Source organism: Myotis nattereri, assembly GCF_964212035.1.
Source record: "Myotis nattereri genome assembly, chromosome: 3".
NCBI classification, from domain to species: Eukaryota; Metazoa; Chordata; class Mammalia; order Chiroptera; family Vespertilionidae; genus Myotis; species Myotis nattereri.
Window position 1 is genome coordinate 106,489,544 of NC_138077.1, and position 21,554 is coordinate 106,511,097.

The 21,554-nt window shown below is 42.9% G+C and overlaps 1 protein-coding gene across 1 annotated transcript in view; it reads right to left on the reverse strand.

Moving 5' to 3' along the window:
- CPA3 (carboxypeptidase A3) overlaps positions 1-15,874 on the reverse strand; it is a gene marked incomplete at its 5' end in the record, with an annotated part of 34,161 nt that extends 18,287 nt beyond the window's left edge. Inside the window, 3 exons of the mRNA XM_081088549.1 lie at positions 9,189-9,310; positions 15,635-15,710; positions 15,807-15,874. Of these exons, the coding sequence (XP_080944675.1) occupies positions 9,189-9,310; positions 15,635-15,710; positions 15,807-15,874 (266 nt within the window). The remainder of the gene's footprint in view (positions 1-9,188; positions 9,311-15,634; positions 15,711-15,806) is intronic.
- Between the last annotated feature and the right edge of the window lie 5,680 nt (positions 15,875-21,554).

The window sequence follows — 21,554 nt, forward strand, 5'->3', positions numbered from 1 at the left end:
ACGTGGGTATTTTTATGCAAAAATCTACTGACTCTCCTGAGAAAGTTGCATAACCATAATAATAAGCATTTACTTAGCTCTTACTATGTGCCAGTCATTGTTTTAAGCAACTTTCCTACACTAACTTATTTAATTTCCACATTGAGATTATTATCCTCATTTTACAGATGAGAAAGCTGAGGCATAAAGTGTTTAAATAACTTGCCTATGGTTACAGAGCTATAAAATGACAAGGCTGGGTTGGAGAATGTGAAAAAAGATGCAGAAAGAATCACTGGAAGGTTAGTGTTGAGGACCAGAAGGTTAATGTCTCTATTCTCTTGTCTATTTTATATAACCCTGATTTATATCCACTTATCACCTCATTGAATCATAAGGCTTAAATGGCAACCTAAAGGTCATCTATAGTTGTAACTCCAGTTCTGGGTTTCCCCCTGAACCTACCTCTCCCTAAGTTCTTCCCCTACCTGTCCTATGACTTGCACATCCAACTGCCTACCTAACATTTTCACCTGGATATCCATTTATTTAGTATGGTCCAGGTACTGCTTTACACACATTATTTTATTCTATGTTATTTATTTTACCACCATTTTATAGATGGGGAACATTGTTATTCAGAAAGTTTAAATACAATTTGTGTGTGGTGGAGTTGGGAATTTAAATGCCAACTTGCCAGACTTCAAGATTTATATTTCAAAAATACCACTGTCATCATATGCACAAATATTTTTGTATATTTTGTCTGTTTAGGAATTTTCTATTTTGCTCTACAGATCTGTGTTCCTACTCTTGTGTAGGCAACTAACGATATTTAATTACAGTTTTATTTTTTTAATTAAATCTTTATTGTTCAGATTATTACAGTTGTTCCTCTTTTTCCCCCTCATAGCTCCCCTCCACCTGGTTCCCCTCCCACCCTCACCCCCCCCCACTGTCCTCATTCATAGGTACACGATTTTTGTCCAGTCTCTTCCAGCATCCCCCACACCCCTTTCCCCCCGAAGAATAGTCAGTCCACTCCCTTTCTATGCCCCTGATTCTATTATAATCACCAGTTTATTCTGATCATCAGATTATTTATTCACTTGATTTTTAGATTCACTTGTTGATAGATGTGTATTTGTTATTCATAATTTGTATCTTTACCTTTTTCTTCTTCTTCCTCTTCTTAAAAGATACCTTTCAGCAGTTCATATAATACTGGTTTAGAGGTGATGAACCCCTTTAACTTTTCCTTATCTGTGAAGCTCTTTATCTGACCTTCAATTCTGAATGCTAGCTTTGCTGGATAAAGTAATCTTGGTTGTAGGTTCTTGGCATTCATCACTTTGAATATTTCTTGCCACTCCCGTCTGGCCTGCAAAGTTTCTGTTGAGAAATCAGCTAACAGTCGTATGGGTATTCCCTTGTAGGTAACTGACTGTCTTTCTCTTGCTGCTTTTAGGATTCTCTCTTTGTCTTTTGCTCTTGGAATTTTAATTATGATGTGTCTTGGTGTGGTCCTCTTTGGATTCCTGTTGTTTGGGGTTCTCTGCGCTTCCTGGACTTTTAAGTCTATTTCTTTCACCAGGTAGGGGAAGTTTTCTGTCATTCTTTTTTCAAATAGGTTTTCAATATCTTTCTCTCTCCCTTCTTCTGGCACCCCTATAATTCGGATATTGGTACACTTGAAGCTATCCCAGAGGCTCCTTACACTATCTGTATTTTAAATTCTTTTTTCATTTTGCTTTTCCGGTTGGGTGTTTTTTGCTTCTTCGGATTTCAAATCTTTGACTTGATTCTTGCGATCCTCTGGTCTGCTATTGGGAGTCTGTATAATATTCTTTATTTCAGTCAGTGTATGCTTAATTTCTAGTTGGTCCTTTATCACAACATCTAGGGTCTCACTGGATTTCTTGAGGGTTTCATTAAGTTTATCAGCGGTTTCTAGAAAATTCTTGAAAAACCTTAACAGTGTGATTTTGAACTCTATATCCAGTCATTTGCTTTCCTCCATTTCTGTCATTTGTGTCCTGTTTCTTTGTCTCGGCATTTTTTATGCTTCGCTGTGTCGATAGAGTGGCTTTCTGTGCTAGGTGTCCTATAGGGCCCAGTGGCTCAGCCTCCCCAATTACCTGAGGTAGACACTCTTGGTGCAACCCTTGTGGGCTTTGTGCACAGTCTTATTGTAGTTAAGCCTTGATTGTTGTAGGTAACACTGGGAGGAATTGACCTCCAGGCCAATTGGCTGTGAGAATCAGCTGTGTCCATGGTGGGAGAACTTCTGTGCTGAAGACACCCTCTGGGGCAAGACTTGCTTCAGTGGGGCTTTGGTGCTCATTGAGTCTGCCCCTGGAGTGTGTCCCTTTTGGATCTGAGGAGTTGTAATTGGATGGTCCCACTCTGACCACTGAGTACACTGGCTCTTGGATCTAAGGAGGTGCTACTCTAGCCTCTGCCTGAGGCTACCCAGCAGAAGCCAGCTGTAAAGCAATGCAAGTTGCCCTGGGGCCTTGGGCCAGCTGCAGTTTGTTAAGTAATTTTCAGATTACAAAGGGCCGGGCCTTTCATATGCAAAAGCTTCCGTTCATGGCTTGGGCGGGGCGGGGTTCCAGGGGATCAACAGGGCAGGCAGAGTGAGCAGTTATGGCTGCTCTCAGTCCTACCCTCAGAGGCCCCAGCAATTGCTGTGAGCACCTCCGAGAGAAAGCTGCCCTCAAGTTCCGACCGATGCCAGACCGTCCGTTTCTCGCGTATGAGTCTGGGTCCCCAGAGACTCACCCGGAATGGAGCTCAGAGCTTGAGACTCCCTCCCGATTGAAAAAGACAATCGTGTCCTCAGCTGCCAGCCCTCTCCGCATGCACCTCCGCATCTTTGTATTTTACTTCCGCACCGCACCTCCTCTGAGTCTCGGTATGCTTTTCTCTTTCCTTCTAGTTGTAGAATTTCCACTCAGCCAGCCTTCCTGTGGTTCTGGATGATGTCCGTTCCATCTTTAAGTTGTATTTTTGAAGTTGTTGTGGGAGGCAGCAATCTCCGGTATTTCCTATGCCACCATCTTGGTTTCTTAATTACAGTTTTAATATTAAATTTTCATAAGTCTCATTTTTGTTTCCATTATTAAGTAATTTCACCTATTTTTAATAAATGTCTTGTCAGAATCACTTTAGAAATTATTAGAAAAATGGACTTTTGATTAGAATTGTATTAGATTATGAATAAGTTTGAGAAGAATCTTATCTATAATAATAAAAGGGTGATATGCTAATTAGACCAGGAGACCTGCCGGACAAAGCCATGGTGGCAGGGCTGAGGCAGAGGCTGGTTAGGGTCGATCAGTTCAGGAAGGGAGGGCAGTTGGGTGCGAGCAGGCCGGCAGTGGGGGGCAGTTGGAGGCCATGAGGCTGTCAGGGGAGGGCAGTTGGGGGCCATCAAGCCAGCTGGGGAGGGCAGTTGGGGGTCATGAGGCCGGCAGAAGGGGCCAGTTAGGGGTGAGCAGGCTGGCAGGGGGGACCAGTTGGGGGTGATAAGGCTGGCAGGGTGAGCAGTTAGGGGTGAGAAGGCCAGTGGGGGGTGGCAATTGGGGGCAAGCAGACCAACAGGCAGAGTGGTTAGGGGTGATCAGGCAGGCAGGCAGGCAGGTGAGTGATTAGAAGCCAGTGGTCCCGGATTGCGAGAGGGATGTCTGACTGCTGGTTTAGGCCTGATCCCTGTGGGCCTAAACCGGCAGTCAGACATCCTCCAAGGGGTCCCAGATTGGAGAGGGTGCAGCCCGGGCTGAGGGACACCCCCCCACCCATGCACAAATTTTGTGCACCGGGCCACTAGTCTATAAGAATAAAAACATAATATGCAAAGTGACCGAATGGCTGAACAACAGGACAACTGTCTGGATGAAGCCGGGGCTGCGAGGGCTGAGGTGGCCGGGAATGTGAGGGCTGAGAGGCAGCCAAGGCAACCGGGGCTGTGAGGCAGCTGGGGCTGTGAAGACTTACCCTTGCACAAATTTTGTGCATCAGGCCTCTAGTAATGAATACTGAAGCATAATATAGCTTTTTTATTTTTCAGTGAAATTTTGTAATTTTTTGTTTATTCATATATTTTTATTAGTCTTGTGAGTGACTCTTTTGCCACTAAATGTAGGAACTGATTATTATTTATTAAAAAAATATTGCTTTGCTTTTACTTATCTATTAGCCATTGTATTAATATAAAAACTATCCTTTTATTTTTGATGAATTTTAGTTATATCTTCAGGGTTTCTGTGTAGTTATTCTGCAAAAAATTATACTTTCTCCTTTTTTCCAGTATCTATGTAGGAGGATGCTGTCTAATTTTAAACATTTATCCTAGTCATTTAGCACAGTATTGTGTACTCTTTCACTTTCATAAATTCTATCAAGTAAGGAAGCAGGAATCTAATATGAAGAGGCTCTGTGATCAGACATTCTTGTGTTCAATCCCAGTTTATCTACTTAATATTTATTATGATCTTGGGCAGGTTAATTATCTCTCTGATTACTTACTTTTACAATGGTACCAAACATAATAGGCAGGATTGTGGTGAAGATGAAATTAAGTGAAATATGAAATGTATTTGGCATGTCATGGGCATCCAGAGAACTTCAGTATAATAGTGAAGATGAGTCACAAAACTGACAACCACTTCACAGTTTTAACATGTCTTTAAACTAGGCTTTGATGGTATGTACTTGTTTGACTCTGATTTCTTCAATTTCTCATGATAATGAACTGTGACACTGAGCACCCAATCTACTTTTCAGTTTCTTCATGCTGATTGACTGACTGACCTGAGTTAGGAGGAAGAACATAAATGAGGTATACTCCTAGTTAGAGTTTATTTAGCACGAGCCTAAATTCTTCTCATGAATATTGATTCCTACTAACAGCACTGACAAGCACATTATTATGCATATTGTATGTAATTCACTGTTTGCTTGGCTTTTGACTTATGATGAACCTGGGATTTCTGAGAAAAAAATTGTGACAATTTCAGAATCAGGTGGGTCATGCTGCACTAAAACTCACACAAAGCCCGAGAAGGTTGGAAATTACATTTTGGGTGGTCTTTACAGACATAATTAATTATTTTAAGCTCTAAAGAGGTGATGTAGCTTTTGCTCTACCTGAATTAATAGAAGTAGAGGAACCAGGCCAAAGAGAAATTTTATGTTCCCAAAGGTTGATTTGTAACATAAATCAGTATTAATTAATAACAGGAAGCTTGTATCTAAGAATAGTTTTAGACTTATACTTGTCAATTTAGCAACAAAATAGTGTGAGCTAAAATATGACCTTTCCACAAAGCCAGCACCATGAGGACACCAAACAATGCCAGACTGTTGATATTAGGACTGTAATTTAAGTCCAAGGCTGAAAATTAAGAACTAGGGCCAGACATTATTTTCATGAGCCCTTCCAATAATCAGCAGCCAGGCTAAGACAAATGAAACCAAATTACTTTCTCTCAAATATTATTTTTGAACTCCAATAATTGCTTAATTTGTTAAATATATTTCTAAATGTAGTTGAAAAGATAAATAATTATCACTGAGGATTTAATGCTATGAATGGCTAATGTTTATCCAGTCTTTCTTACGTGCCAGGCACTCTGCTCAGTATGGCATTTACATTTAATCTTTTAATCTTTACTTCAGCACTATTAACAGGGTACCATTATCACCCCCATTTTTATACAGGTTAGGTAGATTTCCAAAGTCTTCACAATTGGTAAAATATAGAAGTGGGATTAGAACCTAGAGATCTGACCTCTAGTTGTGGACCATTATACAACACCACCTCCATTATAAGGAGTAAAATAAATCCTCGGAGAGTGCCATTGAACCTGTAGTTTCCTTAGTCCACTAAGGCTGTGCAAAGTTTGCCCAGTGGCCAGCACTCTTGGAAACATGTGTCTCAATATTAGGAATAGAGGAGAAATTTAGAGAAGAGGCAGGATGAATCCTATCTTGACCATGTCAAGGCACCCTCCTTCTGCTGTTTTTAGAGAGGAACAGAGAAGGAATGATGGAGAACTGGGCTAGTGTACAAAAGTCTCCCCCTTATCCACAGTTTTGTTCTACAAGGTTTCAGTTACCTGTGGTCAACTATGGTCCAAAAATATTAAATGGAAAATTCCAGAAATAAACAATTCATATATTTAAATTGCATGCCATTCTGAGTACCTTACTTCATCTTATTACATAGGCATGATATTTCACATCACAAGAAGGGTGAATATATATATAACAATAAGATATTTTGAGAGAGACCACATTCACATAACTTTTATTTATAGCATATTGTCATAACTATTATATTTTATTATTAGTTATTGTTCATCTCTTAAGGTACTTAACTTGTAAACCAAACTTTATCATAGGTCTGTATGTATAGGAGAAAACATAGTTCATGTGTGTGTGCATGTGTGTGTGCATGTGCTCACAATTGTGTAAACACATATAAGTGGTCCTTCCTCTACTTGATTTAATAGAAGTAAAGGAACCAGACAAAGAGCGATTTTATCATCTCAGTAAATTTTCATGAAAGCTCTACAACACGCCATTTTAAAGATGAAGAAAATGAGGTGGAGAGAAGTTAAGTAAATTTTTCATGTTAAATACCTAAGGCCTGGTGTAAATGGGACTGGACCACACTCTGCTGCTTTCTACTATGACCAACATCTCGTCAACATTTAGAGCAGGTATCAACATACTTGTTTTACTCTTGGGCAAATAATATATAAAAAGAGCAGAAGGAAAACGAATTGGATGAGACATTAGAATGACTTATTGTATTAAAATATTAATTTTATAGGACTATGTATATATTTCAAGTATGAATTTGTGTATGACTGAACATTATTAGATAATTAGACATCAATGTCAAGTGTTGACTGCTGTGTCAGTTTGATATAGATCTCTTTTGCAATTCCCACACAATCTTAAATGGATCTTAGTAAGATTTTACTTAATTGTATCATTTTATTTTTACTATTATATTAATAGTATTTTTCTGAATTACCTTTTATTAACAACTCTATCATCTAATTTTAACTTTTTAAGAAATGTATTTTTATTTTTGAAAGTATTACAGATGTCCTACTTTTAACTTTTGATAAAAGAAAAGATCTAAAATGACTCTAAAATAAAAATATCTAAAATATTAAAAATATAGTAAAAACACAAGGGTTTTTAACTGCTGAATCCAAATATGGTGTGTGCCCCTTTAAGCTTAGTTGAATGAACGTACTTTCCTTTAGATATTTTTCCACCAGTCTGTTCAGGTTTGTTAGTATATACATATTATTTGTTGTTGTTGCACTGTTTAATGAAGGTTATCCAGGTAAATCATTGTGTCAAACCAGTCTCAGAATGTGGTTTTATTCAGACTGGTGCCTGGGTCTAATCAGATATTTCTGTTCTTAGAACTTTCTTCGCTTACTGACTGACACCAAGTAACACATATAATTAATATGCAAATAAAAAATTATCTATATAATTGTTACTTGGAGACAAGATTTTAAATAGTTCTTGTCTGCACGGATCACTTTACATATTTATATTTCTGAGTAAGGTAACTATCTAATTATGTGGCTTTCCTACAACCCTTGTTAATTTGGACTAATTTCTAGAAATGATGTCCTAATTAGATAAAACTAAATTTTATAGGTAGTTTAACACTTTGGTTCTTGATGTGGATAGCAAGGATGTATCTTGGCATAAGACAAATTGAAAAACACACTATTATGAGGATCTGGCCATGAAGTGAATCAAGAGACAGTCACCAATAGTTATATAGGGTGGAAAGACAGTGTCTTTTAGAAGAAAGTATCCAGATGTCATCTGAACCTTAGCATAAGCAGAGAATTCATAATGCACTACTGATTCCTGATAACTTGGACGTATACTTATCAAGTAACTATTCTAATTTAATGGTGCAATTTATAAAAACATAGAAAAGCACATGTTGATGTATTACTTAAAAAGAGTTAAGCCAACTTTGGTATAAATTAACTTTGAATATGTTCTTCCCATTTATTAACTTCAATTGTTTCATATCCCTCTGGAAACAACAGCAAAAACAAAGACAGAGATTAATAACAGCCTGCTACTTTTTTAAGCCATCAAGCCAAGAACAAGAATGTTTTTCAACTTGTCTTACATGTCTTTCCTTAATTTCAATAGAGTTTATATTTACTGAGGATATTGTAGCAATATCATAATGCAACCAAGTTGTGATGACAGCAGGAAATGCTCTGCAGTGGATGATGGGATCTTTGTCTTATCTGGAAGAGGCCTCTTGAGTAACAGTACTAAGTTAGGTAGCAGGGGCATGAAATGGCAGGTCCTAGAGAAAGGACTAGTGTTTAGCAGTGTTTTTAGTGGTGAGGGGACTCCAGGACTGATTAGGGCTGAGGGAGTTAAGATGGGACCCTTTAGTACTTTAAATCACTAAATGTTTGAAAGTATAATAACACATTTTGCTTCCTATATTGTGTTGATTTGTAATATTCATTGCTGGGCTCCCTTTTTGTTCACTGCCCCAGGGCCCAGGCAGTGCATGGCCCATGGCTGGGAACACAATGACTCATTTTGGCATCTTTGGCCATTTGAAAATTCTCTCCTCTTGGATTTATCTTATTCTATTGCTTGCTTTTGCTTTGCCTGAGAAAGAATTTCTTTCATAAAAATTATTTATTTACTATGTATTTTACATTCTCTCATCTCTGACTTAAAGATGAACACTATAATTTGGGTCTTTTTTTATGTATCAGGAGAATTCAAATACAAAAATATGGTGCTGGTGGTCACCAGTAGCATCTGATTCTAAGCTCTGGGCGATTTCCTGTTGGGGTGATGAATGTGGCTAAACCATCTATGCCTGCTCACATGCACTCTGTCCTCACTAGGGGTTGGTTTTTAGAGATGGCAGAGGTACATAATTGTCATTCTTGCAGATCAGAACAAACATAAGATGGAAGTTGATTGGCCAAGTTTGATTTCATCACCTCTATAGTCAGGCCTCAATAGTCTGTTTGGAAGTAATTGTAAGTTTTATGTGGTAGATACAGCTTTCTCCCCCTCCCATCCCCCCCTATTAAAAAATAGACTTCCCTTTCAATTTCAAGACTCCCCAAACTTTGAATATCTAACACATTTGAATATTGAATAATAGAACTTACTCATAGTGCATTTTATTTTGATCCAAGACAAACTGGATGGACTGGGATTCCTTTTCACTAACTCGGAAATCCACCCTCATATTAACAGCCACGTGGGTGGCATCTGGATACCAGAAGTCAAGCTGTGGAGAGGAGTTCAATGTTAGTTTCAATTGTTTGTTTGCTCAAACAATAAATTTATTAATAAATGACTATGTGTCATACACCATGAAGGAATGTGGGTTCAATGTGACTAAGGTATGGGCCCTACTCTTAATAAGCTTATGAGATTTTTGCAAATATATTTAAGATCTGTTGACTATTATAAAGTGGGAAAGAAACCATTTGTGCCAGTCACTCTTGCAGGATATCCTATCTAATAAAAGAGAAACATGGTAATTGGCGTACGACCGCTACTCTTCCCATTGGCTAATCAGCAAAATATGCAAATTAACTACCAGCCAAGATGGCGGCCGGCAGCCAGGCAGCTTGAAACTAACATGAGGCTTGCTTGCTTCAGTGACGGAGGACTCCAATGTTCCCCCGCCTGCATTGCAGGCCTCTGAGCTTGCAGTTTAAGAAACATTGTAACAAATATAGAAGCTAAACAAAACCCCAGAAACCTGCTTTCAGCGAGCCCGGGATCTCAGAGCTGGAGTTATACATTGTTTTGATTATAGAACGCAAACAAACCAGATACCTTCTTTCAGCAGCAGAGGCCTCAGAGCTGGAGCCAGAGCTAAACCTGGCCCAGAATTAAAAAAAAGAAAAGAAAAAAATGAGCAGTTGGGAGCTTCAGTCGGCCTTAAAACAGCCCTCAGCCCCTCACCCAGACTGGCCAGGCACCCCAGTGGGGACCCCCACCCTGAAGGATGTGTGACCAGCTGCAAACAGCCATCATCCCCTCACCCAGGCTGGCCAGGCACCCCAGTGGGGACCCCCACCCTGATCCAGGACACCCTTCAGGGCAAACCAGCCAGCCCCCACCCATGCAACAGGCCTCTATCCTATATAGTAAAAGGGTAATATGCCTCCCAGTACCGGGATCAGCGGAGCCACAAGGCCTCCCAGTACTGGGATCAGCGGAGCTGAGAGGCCTCCTGGCACTGGGATCAGCGTGACAGGGGGCAGCGCCCAAACCCCCTGATTGCCCTGCGGCTCTGTGTGTGACAGGGGGCGGGGCCACAACCTCCCTATCTGCCCTGCTCTGTTCGTGACAGGGGAAGGCGCCCCAATCCCCTGATCAGCCCTGCTCTGTGCCTGTTAGGGGGGAGCTCCCCAACCCCCTGATCCGCCCTGCCCTGACTGTGACATGGGACGGTGCCCCAACTCCCCTATCTGCCCTACTCTGTGAGTGACAGGGGGGAGCTCCTCAACCCCCTGATCGGCCCTGCTCTGTGGATGACAGGGGGGAGCTCCCCAACCCCCTGATTGACCCTGTTCTGTGCGTGGCAGGGTACGGAGCCCCAACCCCCCTGATGGGCCCTGCTCTGTGCGTGACAGGGGGCAATGCCCCAACTCCCTGATTGGCCCTGCTCTGTGTATGACAGGGTATGGAGCCCCAACCCCCCTGACGAGCCCTGCTCTGTGCGTGACAGGGGGTGGCGCCGCAACCTCCCCATCGACCCTGCCTTGAGTGTGACAGGGGACGGTGCCCCAACCCCCCAATCGTCCCTACCCTGAGCGTGACTGAGGGTGGCATCGCAACCTCCCAATCTTCCCTGCTCTGTGCATGACAGGGGAAGGTGCCCCAACTCCCCAATCGGCCCTGCTCTGAGTCCGACCAGGGGCTGCACCTAGGGACTGGGCCTGCCCTCTGCCACCTGGGAGCAGGCCTAGGCCAGCAGGTCGTTATCTCCCAAGGGGTCCCAGACTGCGAGAGGGCACAGGCTGGGCTGAGGGACCCCCCTCCTCCCCGAGTGCACAAATTTTTGTGCACCGGGCCTCTAGTCTAATCTAATAAAAGAGAAACATGTAAATTGACTGCACCGCCACTACGCCCCAAGCCATGCCCAACAGCCAATCAGAGTGACAATATGCAAATTAACCCAACCAAGATGGCGGCCGGCAGCCACTGAGCTGGAGCAAGCAGGAGGCTTGGTTGCTCCAGCAATGGAGGAAGCCAAGTTTCCCGCCTGCCCTGGCTGGCTGTGGCCTCCGCTAAAGGCAACAAAGTTTCAATTATAGAGGATAAATAAATCCCAGATACCTGCTTCCAGCTAACCTCGCTGGGAGATTGAGAGGCTGGGGGCCATGGACCAGCCTGCAAACAGCCATCAGCCCCTCATCCAGGCTGGCCAGGCACCCCAGCGGGGACCCACACCCTGAAGGGGCTGTGGCCAGCCTGCAAACAGCCATCAGGCCCTCACCTAGGCTGGCCAGGCACCCCAGCGGGACCCCCACCCTGATCCGGGACACCCTTCAGGGCAAACCAGCTGGCCCCCACCCACCCACCAGGCCTTTATTTTATATAATAAAAGGGTAATATGCAAATTGACCCTAACAGCAAAACGACTGGGAATGACTGGTCACTATGACACACGTTCAATGCAGGAGCTGCCCTCTGGTGGTCAGTGCACTCCCACAGGGGGAGCTCTGCTCAGCCACAAGCCAGGCTAATGGCTGCCAGTACAGCGGTGGTGGTGGGAGCCTCTCCTGCCTCCTCAGCAGGGCTAAGGATGTCTGATTGCAGCTTAGACCTGCTCCCCGCTGGCAAGTAGACATCCCCCGAGGGCTCCCGGGCTGCCAGAGGGATGTCTGACTGCCAGCTTAGGCCCAATCCCCCGGGGAGTGGCCCTAAGCCAGCACATGGACATCCCCTGAGGGGTCCCAGACTGCGAGAGGGCACAGGCCGGGCTGAGGGATCTCCCCGAGTGCACAAATTTTTGTGCACCGGGCCTGTAGTGTTATCTATAAATGCAAAAAGAATTAACAACTTTTGGTTAATTTGTTTTGTTCCACCATCTTGGGGTTGATTTGGATTGTTTTATAATTGATTTAGTCAGAGCATCTGTCTCTAATTGGGAATATAAATTAAATAAATGGTTCCCTATTCTCCTTCCCAATTCAAGCCTTAAAACCAAATATCCCTGTAAATTCTGGAATTCTTGGAATGTTTGTGTCCAACAGAAGGCATAATATTTAGCCTGTCATTTTTCTAGCAGTATGTCCTTAGGCAAATCACCATAACTCTTTGAGTTTCAGTTTGCTTCCCTGAAAATAAGGCTAACAAGGATCCATGAGATGTTGTGCAGATTGTGAAATGGCTATGAGAACTGGGACATGAAGGCATTTATCAATTGTTAATTCCTCTGGCTGAGAATATCAGAACTTTGGTGACTGGAAGGATAGCATTCAGATTAATATAAATTTGAGAAAATTCCAGTTCTTGCTGTTCTTTAAATCATATTCAAATACAAAATATGAGAAATGTGAAGAAAATGCCCAATTTCCACTCATCACAACAGGCTTTTGGGCACATCTAAATCTACCTGGCCATTTCTGAGTTGAATGCCACTGTAACTCAGTTAATGATTATGAGGCTGCTCTGAACTAACTAATATTTATTGGTTTGTTTTGATCAAAAAGCTACAGATGAATTGGACATAGGAGAGAAGTAGTGGTTTAAAGGTGAATTATGCAGGGCTATCTAACCACACAGCAGTTTCTCTGTCATAACAGGGTAATGTGGAACAGGCATTCAGGGATAGTGAACTTTCATGAGCATTTATTAAGCACCAGGCACAGAACTGGATGTCATTATTGTGGAGGCTAATAAAGGACTTAATATAAGCAAGAAGTTCATTGTGAGAGACATATGCATTTCCAACATGCTGAGCAATGCGAGGGAAAAGCACAAGCATTCCCAGAGCACAGGAAGCAATGCAAGCTGGACATGAGAGTTGGTGGACCAAGAAGACTTCCTGCAGGAGACTCTGCCTGAGCTGGGTCTTGAAGAATAAGAGTTAGCCAAGTACAGAAGGAAGCATTCCTCCTGTACAAAGGTGTGCAGGGCCAAAGTGGGTGAGTTTTTGGTGTTCGTGGAGTTTTTAGAGAAAGATGGTGGAGGAGCGGGAGACTGCAGAGGTGGCAGATTCTGAGGGACTCTGGAGCTTATTATGGCCAGGCCACTACTGAGTGCTCCCCAAATGTTAGCATACTTAATCTTTGATGAAAAAGGAAATTGAGATGCAGAGAGGTTAAGTAACTTGCCAAAGGCCACATAGCTGGGTTTGGAACCTTTGAAGACCATACTCTTTCCATAATTGGCTGCCTCTCATGAAAAAGCTTCAGTTGGAGGAATGCAATCATCAAGTTTTAGAGAGAGCGGTTAGGTCGCCATGTGGACTGGTTGTGTGGGAGAAAAGACTAAGACTGAATACTAGCTCAGGGGTTATTGAAATTGTTACAGTAAGAGATAGAGCCAACATAAACTTGGCAGTGACAGGGGAATGGACAGAAAAATGTGGATTTGAAAAATATTTGGGAATTATAGTAGGTGGAACTTTTGATTGATTTGAAGTGGAGATAAGGTATTTGGAACTAGAATAAATCCCAGATTTGGTTCTGGGTTTATATCTGGTGTTTAATCTTGATTATTTAATTTTCTGTCTTTGAGCTTCAATTTTTGTGTTTTAAATGGGTTAGATTATGACACAGACACAGAAAATCTGTTGGAGAATTTGAAATGATGTATGCAAAGTGGCTGGCACATGTGCCTTTGTATAGGAGCAGCTGAATGGATGATAAAATGATTATGTTATTCTGTTATATTTTAAAAGACTGGTCTGACTTTGTTTCTTTTTGGACAGAGGAGAGGGAAGGGTCACATCTTAATTTAGTACTGTTATTCTATCTAATAAAAGAGAAACATGGTAATTAGCATACGACCGCTACCCTTTCCATTGGCTAATCAGGACAATATGCAAATTAACTGCCAGCCAAGATGGCGGCAGGCAGCCAGGCAGCTTGAAACTAACATGAGGCTTGCTTGCTTCAGTGACGGAGGACTCCAACGTTCCCCGCCTGCCGCTGCAGGCCTCTGAGCCGCAACTCTAAGCAACTATGTAACAAATATAGAAGCTAAACAAAACCCCAGAAACCTGCTTTAGTCGCCGGGCTTCAGCCAGCAGGATCGCAACATTGTAAGCAAAGGCCAGAAACCTACTTTCAGCAGCGGAGGCCTAAGAGCTGGAGCCAAGCCTCAAAGCTAAAGCTGGCCCAGAATAAAAAAGAAAAAAAGAAAAAAAGGAGCAGTTGGGAGCTTCAGTCACCCCCAGCCTGAAAACAGCTCTCAGCTCCTCACCCAGACTGGCCAGGAACCCCAGTGGGGACCCCCACCCTGAAGGGTGTGTGACCAGCTGCAAACAGCCATCATCCCCTCACCCAGGCTGGCCAGGCACCCCAGTGGGGACCCCCACCCTGATCCAGGACACCCTTCAGGGCAAACCAGCCTGCACCCACCCGTGCACCAGGCCTCTACCCTATATAGTAAAAGGGTAATATGCCTCCCAGCACCGGGATCAGCGGAGCCGCAAGGCCTCCTGGCACCAGGATCAGCGTGACAGGGGGCAGCACCCAAACCTCCTGATGGCCCTGCGGCTCTGTGTGTGACAGGGGGCGGGGCCACAACCTCCCTATCCACCCTGCTCTGTTCGTGACAGGGGAAGGCGCCCCAATCCCCTGATCAGCCCTGCTCTGTGCCTGTTAGGGGGGAGCTCCCCAACCCCCTGATAGCCCTGCGGCTCTGTGTGTGACAGGGTGTGGTGCCCCAACCCCCTGATTGGCCCTGCTCTCTGCGTGACGGGGTGGCGCCGCAACCTCCCCATCAACCCTGCCTTGAGTGTGACACGGAAGGTGCCCCAACCCCCCAATCGGCCCTACCCTGAGAGCGTGACTAGGGGTGGCACACAACCTCCCGATCGCCCTGCTCTGTGCATGACAGGGGGCGGCTCCCCAACTCCCCAATTGGCCCTGCTCTGAGCCCGACCAGGGGCTGCACCTAGGGATTGGGCCTTCCCTCTGCCACCTGAGAGCAGGCCTAAGCCAGCAGGTTGTTATCTCCCGAGGGGTCCCAGACTGCGAGAGGGCACAGGCCGGACTGAGGGACCCCCCTCCCCCCCGAGTGCACAAATTTTTGTGCACCGGGCCTCTAGGCAGTTATTAATACTGTAACAGAAATGATGCCATGGGTGAAGACTGGGATGGGAGTGAACACAATAGAGTGGGCAAAGCACTAGCAGGGAGGAATTTTGACTAGAAAAAGGCTTTTGGGAGGAAAAGTGGAAGTGATAGCCTAGGGAAAATCAAAAACAAAAATAAAACCTAGGAAGTACTGGCAATTATCTGAATTATCCAAGTAGTGCCTGCCTCTTCCCCTTACCTTTGTCTTTGGACATTAAACATGAAAAAGAAGCAACTTTTAGAGAACAGAAAGAAAAGATAAACTATCTCTTTAAATCCTTTACCTTGTTGGTTTTGGCCAAGTCCTTTAGGATGTTTGCTTGTTTTTCATCCTGGGGTTTCACACGGAACACCTTCTCCCTACACGAAAGCAAAAGATGAAAAATGTGAACTGCAAAGCGCATTCCTTAATCCTCTTCCCACACAGAGACCACAACACAGGGTGGTGAGAGTTACTTGTCGAAGCGGACAGGAGCAATGGCCAGGGCGGTAGTGATCAAACCCACAGGCAGGATGAGACGCATGGTTCTTCTTTGCCTGCTCCCAGGCCCTCTGCCAATTTTATGTCTCAGCTCTTATCTGGAGAAGCAGCTGATTTCCTCTTAAGATTCTGGTGGATGAAACCCCCCTCCCCCATGTTTTCTAGTTGAGGACTGAGAGGTAGGGTGGGGACATAACAGTAAATGCCATGTGACTCATATTCCTTTTACAATAGGGAATACGCATTTTGCAGACAGAATGGGAGGCAAGTTCCTTTTTTAGCAAATAACTTGCCCAAGGTAACAGAGCTTGTATGTTCAAAGAGCTGGGATTTGAACCAATTCTTTGCTCTAAAATACTGCTCTACCACATGTTTGAATGGAATGAGGGAAGGTATGTTAAATTTTCATTTGAAACCTGTGACAAATTTGTGTATCTGGCCACAGAACCTTGTGGGGTGGCCCTTAATAACAAAATATGTTTTTGAAGCTACATTGTAAATTGTTAAATTAAAAACATTTAAATTAAAAAATATTTTGAATATACTAAAATATTATAAGTAATCTGGAAAACATTGATGTGTCCACCATCTAGATTTTATGACGGCCATACTTTTGCCATATTTGCTCTGCACCTCTCTTTGTAAGGAAGCAAAACAACATTACAGAAAGAGCTACAGCATCCACCTCCTCTCCTTCCCATTTCCTCTCTCTATTCTCAGAGGCAGCCCCTAACCCTAAAGTAGCTCGAAGATTCCTGGAGGGCAACATAATATGGTTGCTCAAATGTTTGTACATTGGCTGCTGTCTTCAGGATCTGAATGCTGCAGGTGCCTAGTAAATGCTTTTTGAAAGTAAAATTAATGAATAGGCCATTTTAAACAGTCTCTTGGGCTGGTTGGTTTCTTCTATATTGAACACAACTCAGTTAATTATAGATTATTTGGGAGATGGCAACACCTTTACCCAGAATCATAGGTAATCTAACAGAGTGAGTGAAGTTATTAGAATTTCCTTTTAAAAACTACCTCTTCAGCCCTGGCTGGCATTGCTCAGTGGTTAGAGCATTGTGCCATGCACCAAAGAGTCTTGGGTTCAATTCCTGGTCAAGGGTACATGTACCTGGATTGTTGGTTTGATCCCAGGCCCCGGTCAGGGTGCATGAGGGAGGAACCAATAGATGTATCTCTTTCACATCAGTTTCTCTCTCTCTCTCTCTCTCTCTCTCTCTCTCTCTCTCTGCCTTCCTCCTTCCCTCTCTCTAAAAAATCAATGGAAAAATATCCTCGGGTGATGATCAACAAAACAAAAAACTACTTCTTCACATTGACAAATGCATAAGTGGTCATATATGAAACTTCTCAGAGTCATGGTTGCATATTATTATTATTATTATTATTATTATTATTATTATTAGAGGCCTGTTGCATGAAAAGTTTTGTGCAATAGGCCTTCCCTTCCTCTGGCTGCCGGCACCGGTTTTCCTCCGGCACCTGGGACCCAGGCCTTTGCTCCTGCCTGAGCCACCTTCAAGCCTTCTCTGCTCTGGCCGGAACCGCCTTCAAGCCTTTGCTGCTCTGGCCAGAGCTGCCTTCAGTCTTCACTCCACCGCTTCACACCCACGTATGCAAATTAACTACCATCTTTGTTGGCGGTTAATTTGCATATCACGCTGATTAGCCAATGGGAGGTGTAGTGAAGGTACGGTCAATTACCATGTTTGTCTATTATTAGATAGGATTAGCAGCAATAGCTTCATTTCTCTCCATCTGATAGATGTGTGATATAATGTAAGACTTTTTTATTCCTTCAAAGGTCCCCATTGCCCCCCTGCAGGTAAGAAAAAAGAGGGTTTTGCAAATGGCTTCATGTTTTTGACATTGGACAAGCTCATCAACACTAGAACTCCCAAAGCAAACACTTGTTCCATTGTCTCTTAGAGTATGTTTGGCAGGGGTACAGAGAAAAATCAAGAGCTTGACAGATATGACCTCAGAGTAGCTCCTGAACACTTTACCTTGAGCAAGCTGCCTAGTCATTCTTATCTGTAAAATGGGGATGCAAATCGACTTTTAAAAGTGGCTGTGGTTGATCTCTTACCAACCCCCCTCTCACTCTCCCTTCCCTTCCCTCTGAGGTTTGATGGTCTGTTCAATGTTTCTATGTCTCTGGATCTATTTTTGTTCATCAGTTTATGTTGTTCATTATATTCCACAAATGAGTGAGATCATGTGGTATTTATCCTTTTCTGAATGGCTTATTTTGCTTAGCCTAATGCTCTCCAGGTCCATCCATGCTGTTGCAAATGGTAAGAATTCTTTCTTTTTTACAGCAGCATAGTATTCCATTGTGTAGATGTACCACAGGTTTTTAATCCACTCATCTGCTAATGGGCACTTAGGCTGTTTCCGTATAACCAATGGACACAGACAGTAGGGGGATGAGGGCTTTTGCTGGGGGGAAGGGAGCAGCCCCGGAGAGGTCAATGGGGGGAAAAAGGAGACATATATAATACTTTCAATAATAAAGAATTTAAATAAAAAAAGTGGCTGTGATGCTTAAATGAGAGGGCATATGTAAGGGATGTGGAGGATGGTAGGTACCAAAAGACATGCCATGACCTCTGGGTAGTGATGAAATTGTCAGATTCTGTAACAGACTTACAACTGGCCTCTTGTGCTGCAGCGCTGATGAGCACCAGCATATATCACATGCTAGACTAAAGTGCCTGCTGCAACCTTTGCGGGTGAAATATCTCTTTATGCTTGTTTCAATGGAGACTACTTCAAGATTTTTTTTTTTTATGTAGTTGCTTAGCTTTTTGGAGTTTCATTTTCTATTCTAAAAGTAGTAAATTCCCATTGAAAATAATTTAACAAATTATTAAAAAGTTGGAAGAAGAAAATAGAAATCACCATTAGTTCTAACATTCTGACATTTTTTGCAAGCCTTTTTCTGTGTGACTAGTTTTAAAACTGTGTGGAAAAGGCTTCTATATATTCTTTTTTAGGTCAAGTGGGAATGGCACTTCTATTTTCTTTTGGGATCTAAATAAATGTTTGCAGGATCCTGATATTTCTAAGGATAAGACTCTGATTATAAATAAATCTTTGTTATTCATATCTTGCATATTGACAAATCACATGGATATGTGATGCTTTTAAGACCTGCCACTTCTCCCCAATCTATTTTGCCTCTGAGGAATTGTACAATAGATGGATCTCAAGAATATACTGGAGCTTTTTCTCAGAATGGGTATGATTTCTTGGCAAGCATAATTCAGTACAACTTTATCTTACTGCAGCAAGATTATCAAAGATCTTGGCAAATATATGGGGGTAGGATAGCTGTTGGATATCATATCATTTCAGGATTGGCTATGTAAGACAATATGCTTCATAGGTTAAATTAATCTCTTTGAAAAGAGATGTAAAATTGAATGCTTAACATAGCAATCATTTCCTATCTTTCTGGATCTCTATACTCCTAGGATTTTTCAGTAGTATATGTCTAACCCCGGTTTAAAAACCACATTATTTTTTTAAACTATGCTTTTCTGCATATTTTAGACATTATTGCTATAAGAGAAATCTCCTAAAAAATAAAAGTCAAAATTGTTTTGTCATTATTAGAATCCTTCAAGTAATTATCTGTCTTCAGATAGAATCCAACAAACTTCTGGAACACCTTTAGCTATTTCATAAAGGATATGGTGAAAGAAAGATTTGTTACCTGTAATTGTGGATGTTTGATTCTTAACATTGAAACAAAACTGCCCTGCAAAATGCTGGAGAGAAACTTGCCTTTGTTCGTTGCAGCAAAGGTAACATCTCTGGACAGAGGCCTGTGTGATTCATGCAGAGTGGGACCTGGCTAGGGGAGCATGACTACCTTATTAAGTGAGATGACCTGAGAGATCATCAAGACCCCAACTGGCGCCCAAATAACCTCACTAACTGAAATTCTCCCCCTACCAATTCCTATAGGTTAGCTGGCAAAAGCAGATGAATACATGGAGTGTGATTCCAAGAATGTAGAACTTCAATAACCAAGACAGGAAAACCAGTCTTGCTATTTTGTAGCCAAACCATTCGAGAAAGGAAAGATTCAGAGGCCGTTCTTGTGCTGTTGGTTAATTGCTGCTTTGGGAAAGATGAGAGTGTGGAACTGAAGGAGAGGCTCACTGCTGGGCTCAGGCTGGAGTAAGTTAAAGAAGGGAAGAGGAGAGGCACCCACAGACAGGGGCTCCTGGGTGGGCAAGCCTGGGCTGGGATCCTCAGCAGTCGCAGGTCAGCTGTGCAGGCAGGCATGCAACACCATTGCATTGGGAAGAATTACAGCAGACTCCTCTTTCTGTTTTCATTTTCATTTTTTTTTTCCAGTTTAGCTCAGGCAAGTGACACTCTAAGCCATTAGCTGTTAATGTTGGCAAGAGATATAGCAAAAATGTCTCCAGTGCAGGAAATGTTGGATACATGGGATTTAAAATGAGAATATTTGTGTATTTGCTTTCCCAATCCTTATTCTTTTTAAAAATTCCTTGTAATTTTAGAAAAGCCCATTTATATTCATAATTTCTATTTTAGAACACTCAATTAGAGACTTTGGAGGGTTCTTTGTAGTTTACTCACATGATTTCTGAACTTTGGGCTATGGCATCCCACAGAGGCAGGAACATCTTGGGGAACTATCTGTGATTCAATGACATACCTCCAGCAAGAACACTCCACTCAGGTAACTGCGGTTGAGTTAGCTTTCCAATTCACAACATGGATACGACTTAAATATAGAATGGGGAAAGATAATTTAGCTAATTACATCTGTTTTTAAATTACCATCAGTATTGTTTATTAATTTATGAGAATTTCTTTTTTTTGCCCTTAAAAATGTCTCTCTCCCTCTCTCTCTTTCTTTAATCCTTTTAATCCACACCAGAGATATGTTTTTTTTTGTGTGTGGTTTATTTTTTTATTTTTTATTAAATTGACTAGAGTCCTGGTGTATGAAATTTTGCACAGGGGGCTGAGGGTCCCTTAGCCAGGCCTGCACCCTCTTGCAATCTGGGATCCCTCTCACAATCCGGGACCTCTGGCTCCTAACTCTGTCCTACCTGCCTGCCTGATCGCCCCTAACCACCCTGCCTGCCTGCCTGATTGCCCCTAACCACTTGCCTGCCCGCCTGCTTGCTCCTAACCACCTCTGCCTTGGCCCCACCACTACAGCTTCATCCGGAATGACATCCGGAAGGTTGTTCAGCTGTCTGGTCTAATTAGCATATTATGCTTTTATTATTATAAATTAGAGGCCCAGTGCACAAAAATTTGTGCATGGGGGGGTTTCCTCAGCCCAGCCTGCCCTCTCTCCCAGTCCAGGAGCCCTCAGGTGATGTCCTACTGATGGGGAGCGGGCCTAAGCCACAGTCTGGCCTCACCCTGCGGGAGGCAACTGGGCTGATCAGGGGAAAGCGCCGTCCCCATCACCCCGCTGCTGCTGCCACTGCCGGCCGTGGCGGCTGCGAGGCCTGAACCTCAGCCTCGCAGCTGCTGGGTCTCATGACTGCCTGAGCCCCGGGCCTCACAGCTGCTATGGCTTTGTCAGATGGATGTCCACTCTAATTAGCATATTACCCTTTTATTAGTATAGATTCTTATAGAGAGAGGAAGGGAGAGAAAGAGAGAGAAACATCAATGTGAGGGAAACATTGATGCTCCTGTATGCTCCTTGA